The 13,341-nt window shown below is 27.5% G+C and overlaps 1 protein-coding gene across 1 annotated transcript; it reads left to right on the plus strand.

Moving 5' to 3' along the window:
- The first annotated feature begins 10,482 nt into the window (after positions 1-10,482).
- LOC111300683 (putative clathrin assembly protein At4g40080) lies at positions 10,483-11,788 on the plus strand. The gene is made up of 2 exons (XM_022896304.2): positions 10,483-11,005; positions 11,094-11,788. The coding sequence occupies exons 1-2, from the start codon at positions 10,572-10,574 to the stop codon at positions 11,716-11,718; spliced, it is 1,059 nt and encodes a 352-aa protein (XP_022752039.1). The 5' UTR covers positions 10,483-10,571; the 3' UTR covers positions 11,719-11,788.
- Positions 11,789-13,341: the final 1,553 nt, after the last annotated feature.

Consider the following 13,341-nt stretch of genomic DNA (forward strand, 5'->3'; position numbering starts at 1 on the left):
TCTTGATATCCTCTTAGACCTTTTTCATTATGTCCATCTAACTTTTATTTTCATTTTTCATGATTTTTGTATGGGTTTGAATGTTGTAAGTGTGCAGAATTAACTGATCTTATTTTTTTGGAAATATATGACATGAATTCTATTATTGGCCTTTAGATAAAACTTTCAAAAATATATATTTGTTTTGAAGGTTTGATGAAAGTTTATTCACAATCACCATTTTTTGTCTTTAGTTGGCACGAAAAAAAAAGAAATTCAAACAAATTATGAATGATATACAAGTCAAATTTTATTATTATTGTTGAAAAAAAAAACTTAAATTCCATCATGTATTCAAGTCGGATTATTTAAAGATATTTCTTCTCTATCAAAAATTTGATGGAGGTATATTTACAACCATCAATCTTTTTCACAGATTTCTTTAGGCATACTATTATTATTAAAAAAATAAAATGTAAACAGTGTCGTTTATCTATAGAAAATTCAGGCCAAGAGAAGTTTTCATTCATTCTCAAAAGTTTCAAGTTTTTCACATCATGAACCATTCTAGGACTAGGGCCACATAGTGCTTGACCTACTTTTACTCCTCTTTACCTCATCTAAGAAATCTAAAAAAAGTTGACTATGATTGCTTGTGGGAATAACCCTTTACTTTAAAGCTCATACTTTTTATTTATTATTCTGGCCAATTTTACTATTGCCAATAACACCACTTGCTATCTTCGCATAGATCAATAAAGGATTCCCATACACAACTAGTTTTATTTTGATAAATATCCAACTTTTATCAATTCTTGTAACCTATATTTCAATAATGTATAATTTTTCAAAGAATGGCATACAGCGTCAAAATGGTATTCATATCAGGCATTGGGGTTGTACCATTTAAGATATGGTAATTTGAGGTTAACGGGGCAAGGGCAATGAGATATTCATTTAGGAGCAGTGGGTATAAATTTGTGTAGGACATGGTTATTGAGTCAATTAGGGTTCTTCCTTTAGTGTCGGTGGTGCGAATGTTTTTCTATTCTATAATTGGGTTACTTTGCTAGAAAAACGATGGTAAGATTGGTGTTAGAATAGATTGGGAAACTTTGGGTTAGATACTGGGTTGGGAAGGTGGTGGTAGGAGAGAGAGAGAGCTAAACAAATTATGGTGAATGTAAGGTGGTGGGTATGAATTTAGGTGTGAAATTCTCAGAAGACGCATGAAATTCGGAGACCTAATCCTAGGTGTTTAGAAAGGAGATCGAAAGTAATTATGAGAAATATTTAAGTGTGAGTTTGGACTTAGGATAGTTGGTAAAGGTTGTTTGAAGCCTGGTGACTCTATTTTGAAAATCAAACTTTTAAGTTTGGTCATTTGTGTGATCAATTTATCCATTCTTTTCTTGAACCTGTCTAAATTTTGATCACTATTAAATCACCCAATGCTTTTATATGCTTAAAAAAAGTGTTGGACCTAACAAAAACTAATTGGTTTTATTTTGATTGGATCATAGGTGATAATGACCATTGAGGAGCAACAAACTTAACCATTTTTATCAATTGAGCAATCCATTGTTTCATTTCTTGAAACTTATGCACAAATTCCTTTTGATTCAACTTCAATGCACTAATTTTTGCTTTCAATTGATCTCTCATTTCATTATTATGATTCTTGCCAAGATAGATATTTTATTTCAAGACTTAAACCAAAAGTTCCTCTTGATTCAACTTCAATGCACTAATTTTTGCTTTCAATTGATCTCTCATTTCATTATTATGATTCTTACCAAGACAGATATTTTATTTCAAAACTTAAACCAAAAGTTTTATGTTATTGCCCTTATTGAATGAATACCACAAAATAATTTTTAACTTATATGGAACACAAAGCATGTTTATGAATATGACAATGATGCCTGGAAAATGTCATGAAATGCAAATATGCCTAAGACAATAAATTTTCATATGTACAAGGCCCCGAATTATAATAATTTCATCACCCATGAGGGTATATGCAAGAAATGTAATGCTCTGTTGCCAAGGGTGGTGAAGTAGATTCATGTGAAATGTAATGCATGCTTTATAAACCTTACTATTCATGGATCTACATGTATAGAATGTAATGACATAGTTACATGAGTGAGAAGGTGTATACTTATGACTAATGCAATATACTTGTATGAAATGCATTGGCCTAACATATATTTGAGATATATCTACATAAAATGCAATACTTGTGTTATGTCAACTTGTCGAAACTAAAACTACCTTAAAATACATAATGAAATAAAATGTATCTATTATCTAATGAGATATGCATGAGATGGAATGTATATGTTATCTATTAAAACACATGAAATGTGATGCATATATTATTTATTAAGATGCTTGAAATGTGGTGTATATGTTATCTTATTATTTTCATTTAAAAAAACTAATAAAAACGTATGCAAAAGAACACAAAAAATGCAAAAGATGAAGCAATATTCAAACTTAAAATTCTTTGTTTTACCTTTTTTTTTAAGAAAAGGAAAAACACATATTTTATTACAAAGAATAACTAGGATTCGAAGATTTTTCTCTTTTTCATTAATTTTTACTTAGCCAATAAACAAAATATTTAAGAAAAACCTCTATTTTTGTTTAAAAATTCTTGTTTGTATTTTTTTTGTTGGATAATGCTAGTAAAAATTTTTTTTTCATTTTATTTTAAAACATTTCCTAAAAATGCAAATTTTGGATAACTACCAAATTAATGAACTACATATCAAAAGAAAAAAAAAATTTTTTTTTTCAAAAAAATGCTTTTCTTTTATTATCTATTTCTTCTTTTTACTTGCGCCATTGTTATCCCTAAATGCATATTATATTGAAGTCTCCTAATTTCAATTATTTCTACAAAAAAGGTTGACAAGGCATTACCTAAGGCTGGTTTCCTTAGGTTCACTATACGCTGAGTAAGGATTTGTAGTCTAGAAGTTTCCAAATTGTTCTTCACTGGCGTCCACACAAGACTAGTAAGGTATCTCGATCCTCACTTTTTATAGGCTACAAACAAAAATGGTTCAATTTGAGTATGAGTATTTTTCTTATCATTACGAAGGCTATCACCTTACAAGAATATAGATATTTTACTCCCTTCTAAAAGAAATAGAGCCGTGGTATAGAGCTCATGCATAATAAAAAATATGTCATCATGTGTGTCAGAGAAAATAACATCGCAATTTCTATCCTACATGCCCTATAATTTATTGAGAATAATATATATAATAAATAATGGACAAATGACATTAATTTAAATGAATTGCATGTAAATTTTTATTACGATTGTTATTTAAACAAAATCAAAATCAAAAAAATTAGAGTTAAATACCAATTAAGACCACTAAATCAAAATTGAGGATAACACATAATTAATTTCTTTAGCTTAACTCTCTAAAAAATGATGTCCTCAACAGAGTCGTTAAACTATTGTAATGATTTTTTGGATTTGCTAGATGAATTTGAAAACAAAAGGAGGAGTCATCACTAATATTTTTTGTTGCATATGATTGGACACCTATTAAAACTTACATTTTTAATAAAATTTTAAAATTAATTAAAATTTAATAAAAAGATAAATTTTGGGTCAATAAAAACAAATAAGATTTGGGAGTCGATTATGCATTGGGAAAGAACCCTTATAATTTCTGCTTAAAATGATATCACTTAATTATGTGTTATCTTTTAATTTTGACAAAAAAATCTTAATTTGGTATTTAAAATTTAATTTTTTTTATTATAGAAAAAAACATTTTTTTGTTCTCTAAGCATGCAAGATAGGATTAACATAATTTTCTAGTTGTAAAAAAAATATTTTATTTTTATTTTTTTCTTGAAAAATAAATAAAAACCTTGCATATTAAGAAATTCTCAAAAATATTCTAATACATTGGTAATATTAAAAGAAACTTAAACATGGCATATTAAGAAATTCTCAAAAATATTTCAATACTTTGATAATATGAAAAGAAACTTTCTCACATAAAGATCTCTTAAAAATCATTATTTGGACTTATCAAGAATTCTATCATTGGTGGTTCATATTTATCTTTAAATTTTATATTTACCATGCATATGGTAAAATATGATATCTATAACTTAATTCAAATAATTAATTTTTTTAAGAATTCATTTCTTATTCCATTTATTAAAAAAAAAACGAGAAATCTTTATCAAAAATTATTCTAAATACTCAAATACATGGACAACATTTTAGATAAATTTTTTTACTTAGAGATTTCTAAAGAATCACTGCTCAAACTTTTTTTATCTCATTTTCAAAATTTTATTTTTTATTTTTTAATAATTATTAATATTTAAAAGTTATGTGATAATATAATGATCTATAAATGAATTTATTTCTTAAAAAACACATACTCTAATAAATATTTTATATTTCTATCTATTTTAAGAAAATTATTCAAATTAAATAATAATAATAATAATAATAATAATCTTTATATTGAAAAGAGTTTTTAAACATTTCAATATTTAATAAATTTCGAGAGTCTTTTCTTACTTAAGAAATTCTCAAAAATTACTACTCAAACTTTTCGAAATCTCATCATTAGATTTATTGAATATTTTATAAAAACCAAATTGCAATTTCTTTTATTTATTTACATAATATTTTCATACATCATGCAATCATGAAATTATACAATAAAATATCATACCATAAATATAAAATCATGCAAAATTACATTTTATAATTATTCATGCAAATATAAAATATCAAGCAATTATATATTCCTATAAAAAAATCAAAATAAAAGCATGCAAATAATAAATATCTCATGCAAATGTACAATTAATCATTCAATAAGAATAATTAATCATGCTTTATGTACAAATGAGATAAATATGCTAAAAAATATTAAATTAAAAATAATATAAGGAGAATAAAAATTAAAAATAAATACAATAGAAAAACCTTTAACTACCAAATGGGTCACGCGGGTTTCGATTTTTTTTTAGTTTCTCCTCCTAGTACCAAAACGTCACCATTTGGTTTCTTTCTTCCCAAAACCAACTTCTTTTTCCTTGTTTTCTCTTCCTTGCGTCTCTAGATTTCAAATTCTCCCAGCTTCTCTCTAGCTTATTCAAACTCTAGAACAAAAACAAAAGCCGGTTAAACACCAACCTAGATCCCGACAGCTTACTGCTGTCACCACCACCATTGGCCACCACCCTGTGCCAGAGGCCTCTCATTTTCTTCCTTGAAGCAGACCTTCTTCCTTTCTTTTTTTTTTCTGTTCAAAACCCCAGCCAAGATCAACCACTACCTCCTCTGAAGCCAAAAAAAAAAAAAAATTGTTGTTGGATGTTCTGCCTGATATGTTTTCTCTGTGTGCTTGTGGGTGGTTTGAGTTTCGGGGCTGGTTAATTGATTTTTTAGGTATTGGGTTTTTCTTGGTTCCTTGATTTTCTGACCTTGGGTTAAATTTTTGGTTAAATTTTCTATATGTCTGGGCTGCTATTTCCAGAAACTGATTTTGGGTTTATGTTTCTTGCCGATTTTGGTTGCTTGTGGTTGTAGTGCTTGGGGATGGTGTCGAATGGGGCTTCGGCTGGAGTGGGATGGAAGTGGTTCACAGAGGGCTCTGAAGTGGGCTCTGGAAAGGGGTTGTGATGGAGGTTTGGTTGGGGTGTGGGAAATGGGTTGGCAGGGCCCTGAAGTGGGCTCAGGTTGAGCTCAGGGGAAGGGACCGATGATGAGGGGTTGTGATGGAGGTTTGGTTGGGGTGTGGGAAATGGGTTGGCAGGGCCCTGAAGTGGGCTCAGGTTGAGCTCAGGGGAAGGGACCGATGATGAGGGGTTGTGATGGAGGTTCGGTTGGGGTGTGAGAAAATGGTTGCTTGTTGCTCTATAAGGGACAGTGAAGGGAATGGTGTCTGGTTTGTGTGGGTGAGGAAAGGGCTGGTTCGGCTGGCCAAGGTCTCAGGGATTGTGACTAGGGTTGGTGATTGGGGCTTATAGGAAGAGGAGAGTGGAGGGTCAAAATTTTTTTTTCTATGGCAATTCTTGTTTGTTGTTTCCAGAAATAAAAAAAAAAAAACCCTCACGGTGTGAATTCCCCTTAGTCCTTTTAATCTGTAAATTCTCATAATAGACAAATTTTGCAGGATGGTGTAGAGTTAGGATTGCTGGTGGATTGCAGGGTAGTTGAGCAGAGTGTTGGGGTTGGTGGAGTGCAGGGCCTGTCTTCTGGTGCCCTACTTACTGACCTTCAAATCTATTTCCTTTTTTTTTCTGTAATTAAATTTTTATGATTTTTTTTTTAAGAGTCTTAAGAGTGATGGGACCTTAAAATTTAAATTCAATTGATTCAATAATTAAATGGAATTAAATTTGAGTTCATATAAAAAATTATTTAAAATTAACTAATTTTAAACAAAGCCTAATCGGTTTGATTTGATAAATCTAACCTAAATCAAATTATTCAAGTTAAATATCAAAAATCAAACAAATTTGAATTTATTTGGATAAAATTAGATATTTATGTATTAGTATCAGTTATTTCAACATATTCTTTTGAATTTTTTGGTTTTGCACAAATATATTTATAAATATATATCAATTTGTATATAATACAACTACTAATATTTTATAAAAATGAATATGCAATATATTCAAAAATCAAATAAATAAGTTTAAAAGTATAAAATATAATATCATCAATTTATTATTATATTTTTAAATATTTATTTTGATCATATAATATTAAAATGAATATTTTTTCATATAAATATTAAGATAAAAATAAAGAGATGAAAATAATTAACCTTTATTTCATTATTGTTAAACCTTATAAAGGGATCATAATTGTTTTTCTTAAAAGAGATTAAAAAACTTATAAATTTTAGTTTTAAAAAATAAAATATAAAGAAAACAGGTCAAAGTAAAAAATAAAAAACCTCAACTTTTAAAGATTATTTTATCAATTAGTATTATTTTTTATTAGATTAAAAATAATCAAATAATAAAAAATAAGTTAAAAATTACGTAAAATGTTTCATGTTCACATATCGCTCTAAACAAGCTAATCAGTCAAAATTCATCAAAACCAACGAAATAATCGATATTATCCAGCATTAAATTTGGTAAGAAGAATCACCTTTTAAGTGTATCATATTTTGAAATAACTAGATTGTACCAACTAAATGATTGGTACCAAAAAAAAAGTTAATAATTTTGATCTTATGGTATGCAAAATTATTAATATTATATCGAATAATATTTAAATTTTTTTAAAAATATGGTATATACCAATATTAGTTGTTTAGGCATATTATTTTGGATTTTTTGATTTAATACAAATATATTTATAAATACACATGAATTTGTACATTATAATATTATTAATAATCTATAAAATAAATTATGCAATACCTTCAAAAATTAAATAAATAAATTTAAAATTATAAGAAATAATATTATAAATTTTTTATAATATTTTTAAATACTTAATATGATCATATGATATTTAAATAAGTAATTTTTTATATAAATATTAAGATAAAAATAAAAAAATAAAAAATTAACCTTGAATTCATGGTTATTAAACTTTAGAAAGAGTGAATGATTGTTTTCTTGAAGGAGATTGAAATATTCATGAACTTTAATTCGAAAAAATAAAATTTAAAAGAAAACAAGTTACAATAAAAAAAATAAAGAAACTTAACTTTAAAATGTTATTTTATCAATTAATTTTATTTTTATTAAGTTAAAAATAGTGAAACAATAAAAATCAAGTTAAAAATTATAAAATATATTTTATATTTATATATCAGTCAAAACAAATTAATATACTAAAATTTATCAAAATCAATCAAAATTAACAAAAACAACTGATAATATCCGGTATCAAATCTAATACGAAAAATTATTTATAAATATATCATGTTTTAATATAACTATAATGTACCAATCGATTGCACCAATACCAAAATAAAATTAACATATATTATACGTACCAATGGATCGTGGACCGTAAGTTTGATACCATTGGATGAGTGATTTCTATAAGTGGATCAGACCTTAATCGGGCATGACTGTTGAGTGAAATGTCAAGGCAATATTTCAGCAAGGAATTGACTATATATCCACATTTCAACTTTATTAAGAAAAAGTAATTGATGAAGTATTTTATTAAGTCTGATTAATCAAAGCAATTATGAAATAAAAAATACTTTAAAGCTTCATTTACTTATTATTTTTTAATTATATTTTTACATAAAAGTTAAAATTAATTAATCTGTAGCAAAGAACAATTTTACCATATGCTATCTATCACATCATATAATATAATTATTGAGGGAAGCTCAATCTTAATTTCTTCAATCCAAAGTGTCGGCCTGTTTCCCCATATTTTGCATAATAAACCAAATTTATTGATTAAATTCCAGATTAGGTCTGGCAAATAATTAAATATTGCGGTAGAGTTTAATATCTTTTTTAAAATTATGGTAATTTAATCATCAAGGTAATTTTATTATTAAAATGATCTTATCACTCATGATTTGAAATTATTTTATTTGATTAACAATCATTAATTCTTAAAAATTAAAGATCATTATGTTTGATTTTACTAAAAATCAAATAATATTTTGTTTGAAAGTACCAAAAAACCATAAATATTGTAATAGTCACATAAGTTAATGATATCACTATTGTTTAAAGATAATAGTTTATAAAATATTAGTATTATTTTATTTATTTTATAGTAAAATATAATTAAATTATTAAATTAATAAATATATTTATTGATAGGTAAATAAATTTTTTAATATAAATTATGTAAAAAATATTTGAATTAGAAAATAAAATTAATTTATTAAAATCATAACAAAAAAGAAATAAATGATTATATTTTATATAAAAAATATAAAATTAAAAGAAAGCACACAAATTACTTTTTAATGTAATAAATATTAGCTTGAAAATATAAAATTTTATAATATAAAATAATTAAAATTTAAAAAGAAGTAAGTTTTTTATTCATATATTAAATAAAAAATATTATTTTTTTATATTAAATAGATGATATTGACTATTATTAATTTTGAACATCACTTCATCTTAATAATAAAATATTTACACTATTTTGAATGAAAATTAAATCAACATCCATAACAATGATCTAATCACTCTTAATAATCCGAAATTATTACTATCACATAAAATCATCAAGTGCTTATCAAATTCAGTGGTCTAATTACTATATGTAAATTATTATGATTTTTTAGATAATCATTCTATACCAATTACTACTTGAAGGTTTTGTTTATGATGTAACAAATTATTTTGAGCTCTGTTTTTCCTATTTTAAAAGAGCCGCAGGAATTTTTTTGTAGAATACTAAATTTTTAGTTTCAAATTTTCAGTAATCTTTCACTCAATTTTGTAGATCAAGCAACACTTGAGCTTAATTATGACCTTATTCATAAACTAATATAATTATTACAAATATGTATACAAAATTACAAATAAACTTATATATTAAAAAAGTCTAGTTTTGAATAGAAACAAGCCTGAATTTTTATTTTTTTTTTGGGACATAAACAAATGCAATGTTGGTCACAGATGTCAAAGTTGTGTGTCAAATGTTTTTCCAAAGATGGCTTGAAGGAAAGGTCTGATTTTACAAAAACACCAGCTTTAATTAAATATTAATATTTCAGCCATATTAGTTGGCTTGTAATAGTTAAAATAAAAATAGACATTTTGGTATATCTCTTTTGGCTCAAGATGTTACCAAAAGTTTGACCACTCAATGTCAATGTGTCTAAAAAAAATTGGTTATTATTTAGAAAAATAAAATATCCTTCCAATATTATTGTACTCATATAATAGTATACTCTATAATTAAATTTAATACTTTATTAATTAATAGATATTATACATTATCAATAAATCATATAATAACTCCTTGTAAAATATTAATTTTAAATATATTTTAGGATCAAATATATTTATGCTAAACATGGTACAATATCTTAATTTTAAAAATTTAAAATTTTAAAAATAACTTTTAATAAAATGTTGTTATATGATTCATCGGTATATAATTTTTATATACTATTAATACATTAAATATAATTTTATTTTTTAAATCATAAAAATTAGTCTAGAAATTTTTTTAAAAAATTAAGACTATTTTTTTACAAAAATATCACATGTTAAAAATAAGAGAAAGAATTATAAATGTTGGATTTAAATTTCAAACTTGTCAATTGAACTAAATTTTGTGTTTAATTAAGATATGTTTTTTTATAAGTTGTAGCCCGAACGTAAGATTTTATACCAAAACAAAAAAAAATTATACTTTTAAAATCACTAAAAAATTAAATTCAAACTATTCTTTAATTTTATTGAAAAAGGTGGATAATATTTTCTCAATATAGAAAGCAAAAGAAGTGATAGCATTTAAATAGATAAACCCCACCAAAATGATCATAACCCAAGTCTTAATAATAAATTTCCGTTGATCTTTTCATTATTCTTCTTTGAGTTTCCTTCATCTCTTTCTTTGTTCTTCAATGGGGCGTGTGACCGTTCTCAGAGACTTGATAGGAATCATCAAAGACAAAGCTTCTCAAGGCAAAGCAGCTTTGGTTTCCATTCCCAAAACCCTATCTCTGCATCTAGCCTTACTAAGAGCCACAACCCATGACCCCTTCACGCCACCCGACCCAAAGCACTTGGCGGCTCTACTTTCCTTCGGTTTTAGCTCACGCGCCACCGCTTCCACCGCCATCGAGGCCCTCATGGACCGCCTCCAAACCACCCGTGATGCCTCCGTTTCCATTAAGTGTCTCATCACAGTTCATCACATCATTAAACGTGGCAGCTTTATTCTTCAAGATCAGCTTTCAGTTTACCCTTCCGCCGGTGGCAGAAACTACCTTAAACTATCGAATTTCAGAGATAATACGACACCATTAACTTGGGAACTTTCTTCTTGGGTTAGATGGTACGTTTTTGTTTGTTAGTTTCTCGTACTTTGTCGCTTTCGTTTTTTACAAAATTATATATATGTATTTTCGATGGCAAAATTGCAGGTATGCTTTATACCTTGAAAATCTGTTATCAACTTCAAGAGTTTTGGGGTACTTTCTATGTTCAACTGCAAGCGGCGTAGATAAAGATAAAGAAAAGAAAGTAACATCACTTATAAACAGTGAATTGCTTAAAGAAATCAACTCTTTGGTGAATTTGCTCGAACAGATTTCCAAAAGGCCGGATTCTTCACATGCTAATGGCAACATATTGGTGGATGAGGTCCTAGGATTGGTGGGTGAGGACTATTTGTCATCAATCAACGAGGTTTCAATCCGAGTCAAAGAGTTTAGGGAGAGACTCAGTTGTTTGAGCTTTGTTGACTCGTTTGAGTTGGTGTGTGCTTTGAAGAGACTGGAGGATTGTAAAGAGAGATTGCTATCGCTTTCCCAGAGGAAGAAAGTGTTGATTGAGGCTATTTGGGTTTTAATAAGTGAAATAAAGGATCAAGTTGGGAACGGTAAAGTGTATAGAGAAGAAGGAAGATTGTTGACTATGGGAAGCAGGAAGATGGTCAGTGAGTCAGCTCGGTTTGGGGAGCGAGCTCTGAACCATAGTCATGACTCAGTCAAGTTCAGTTCAGGAAGGTTTCTAAGCTATGAATCGGTACTTGAATCATGTGCCTGATGGGGATTGTAAATTCTACTGTATAAAACCAATTTGAGATTGTATGTAATTTCGTGGTTTCAACTGTTTGTTATTGTTCTTTGATTTTTGCTCCTTCAGTTCACATTCTAAGTCATTTACTTGCAAATTTGGATATCTCTTTTTTGATCGAAACAAATAAATTTATTTATATTAAATTTAATACGTTTATTAAAAATTATATTGTCACAATCTTTGATTAATAAATTCGGATTCAAATAACAAAATAATATATATTTTTTTAGTACATGAGCCAACTATCCTTTGATTATCCTAATTTAACTTGATCTCCTTAACAATATTTATCAAAACATGTCACTGGCATTGAGCAGAAGTCAAACCAACTCCGATTGGATTCCCATGTTGGACTTACATTCAGGCATGGGATCCCTCTTTTTCAATCATAATCGTTTTAGGTAAGTTACAAAACGGCAAATCACCGGTCCAACGTGGGCGAACGTTACAAGACGATGTTACCAACTTTCTTGTGAAATGTGCTGAAATCCATGACAAACCTCATTTTCCATAACGCAAAATGCAAGTGTTGTAAAAGTTTTGTCTGTTTGTAAATGTTCTGCAACAAAACATTTCTGCATTAAGGTTTCACTTACATGCTTTTGCTGGAAAAACAAAGGAGAGGAGATAAAGCTCCCACTGAGATCTCAAACAAACAATATTCATACATAAGAAAAGACCATTAGGTCACCCTACCCTCTTACCAAACCACCCAACGAAAGGGAAAAAAAAAAAACATATGATTTTCCATTTATTTGTTATCACGTATAATTAGATTATGTATGTGTATGAAAACAATGGTCATATATATAGTGTGATGTAAAATCAGTCGAAGAGCTCATGCCCAAAAATGGTTGTTGTTGATGCTTGGTTTATACGGCTATCGGAAATTTTAAAGCTAATGGACCAGTTCAAGCTGTAGAGAACTTGAAATTGATTTTTGTTTCCAACTGATTTCAGCCCACTTCTTCACATACAATACACCACACTGGACCAGAAAGGTTAGTAGATTGAAGGCCCATATCAGTAATTATAACAGAATGCTACTTGTATATTTTACTATACTTCAAAAGTCATTGTTAACGTTATCCCTTTCTAAAAAGACCTCAACAATTAGAACTTGCATATGGTGCTCGAAGCTCCTAATCCAACCTTTTTTTTTTTCTTTTATCCTCTCTTATCTCTTTTGTTTGCCATGTGTTGTTACTTGTAGAGGAAAGTTGGAGTTCGATTGGGTTTGAACCCGTGCAAACCATTATAAATGATTTTCTTATTAAAAAAATTATAAATATTGAAATTTAAATATCAATTAAATATTATTTTTTAAAAATAACTATTAAACTAATTAAATTAAATCTTAAAATTTTATTTTATATGATTTTATTCATTGAGTTAATTCTCTTCTTATATAGAAGTGTGGAAAAGAAAGAGCAAATGCCCAATGAAAATTTGGAAGATATAGGTCAGAGAAAAGAAATAGAATTAGAAAAAGGGAGTGTCTTGGCTTCAATTGATTGCCTTCGAAATTTTAAGTAATTATTTTATCTTTTCCAGTTGTGATGAAAAGCAAATGGTGATGATAACTGCTGC

Source organism: Durio zibethinus, chromosome 18, assembly GCF_047325235.1.
Source record: "Durio zibethinus cultivar Kanyao isolate XHJ-2024 chromosome 18, ASM4732523v1, whole genome shotgun sequence".
In the NCBI taxonomy this organism is placed as follows: domain Eukaryota; kingdom Viridiplantae; phylum Streptophyta; class Magnoliopsida; order Malvales; family Malvaceae; genus Durio; species Durio zibethinus.

Bases quoted from the DNA above. Each gene is read 5' to 3' on its own strand.
- LOC111300683 (XM_022896304.2), top strand. From the start codon at position 10,572: ATGGGGCGTGTGACCGTTCTCAGAGACTTGATAGGAATCATCAAAGAC. The intron at 11,006-11,093 runs GTACGTTTTTGT...GCAAAATTGCAG, and splicing joins CTTTCTTCTTGGGTTAGATG to GTATGCTTTATACCTTGAAA.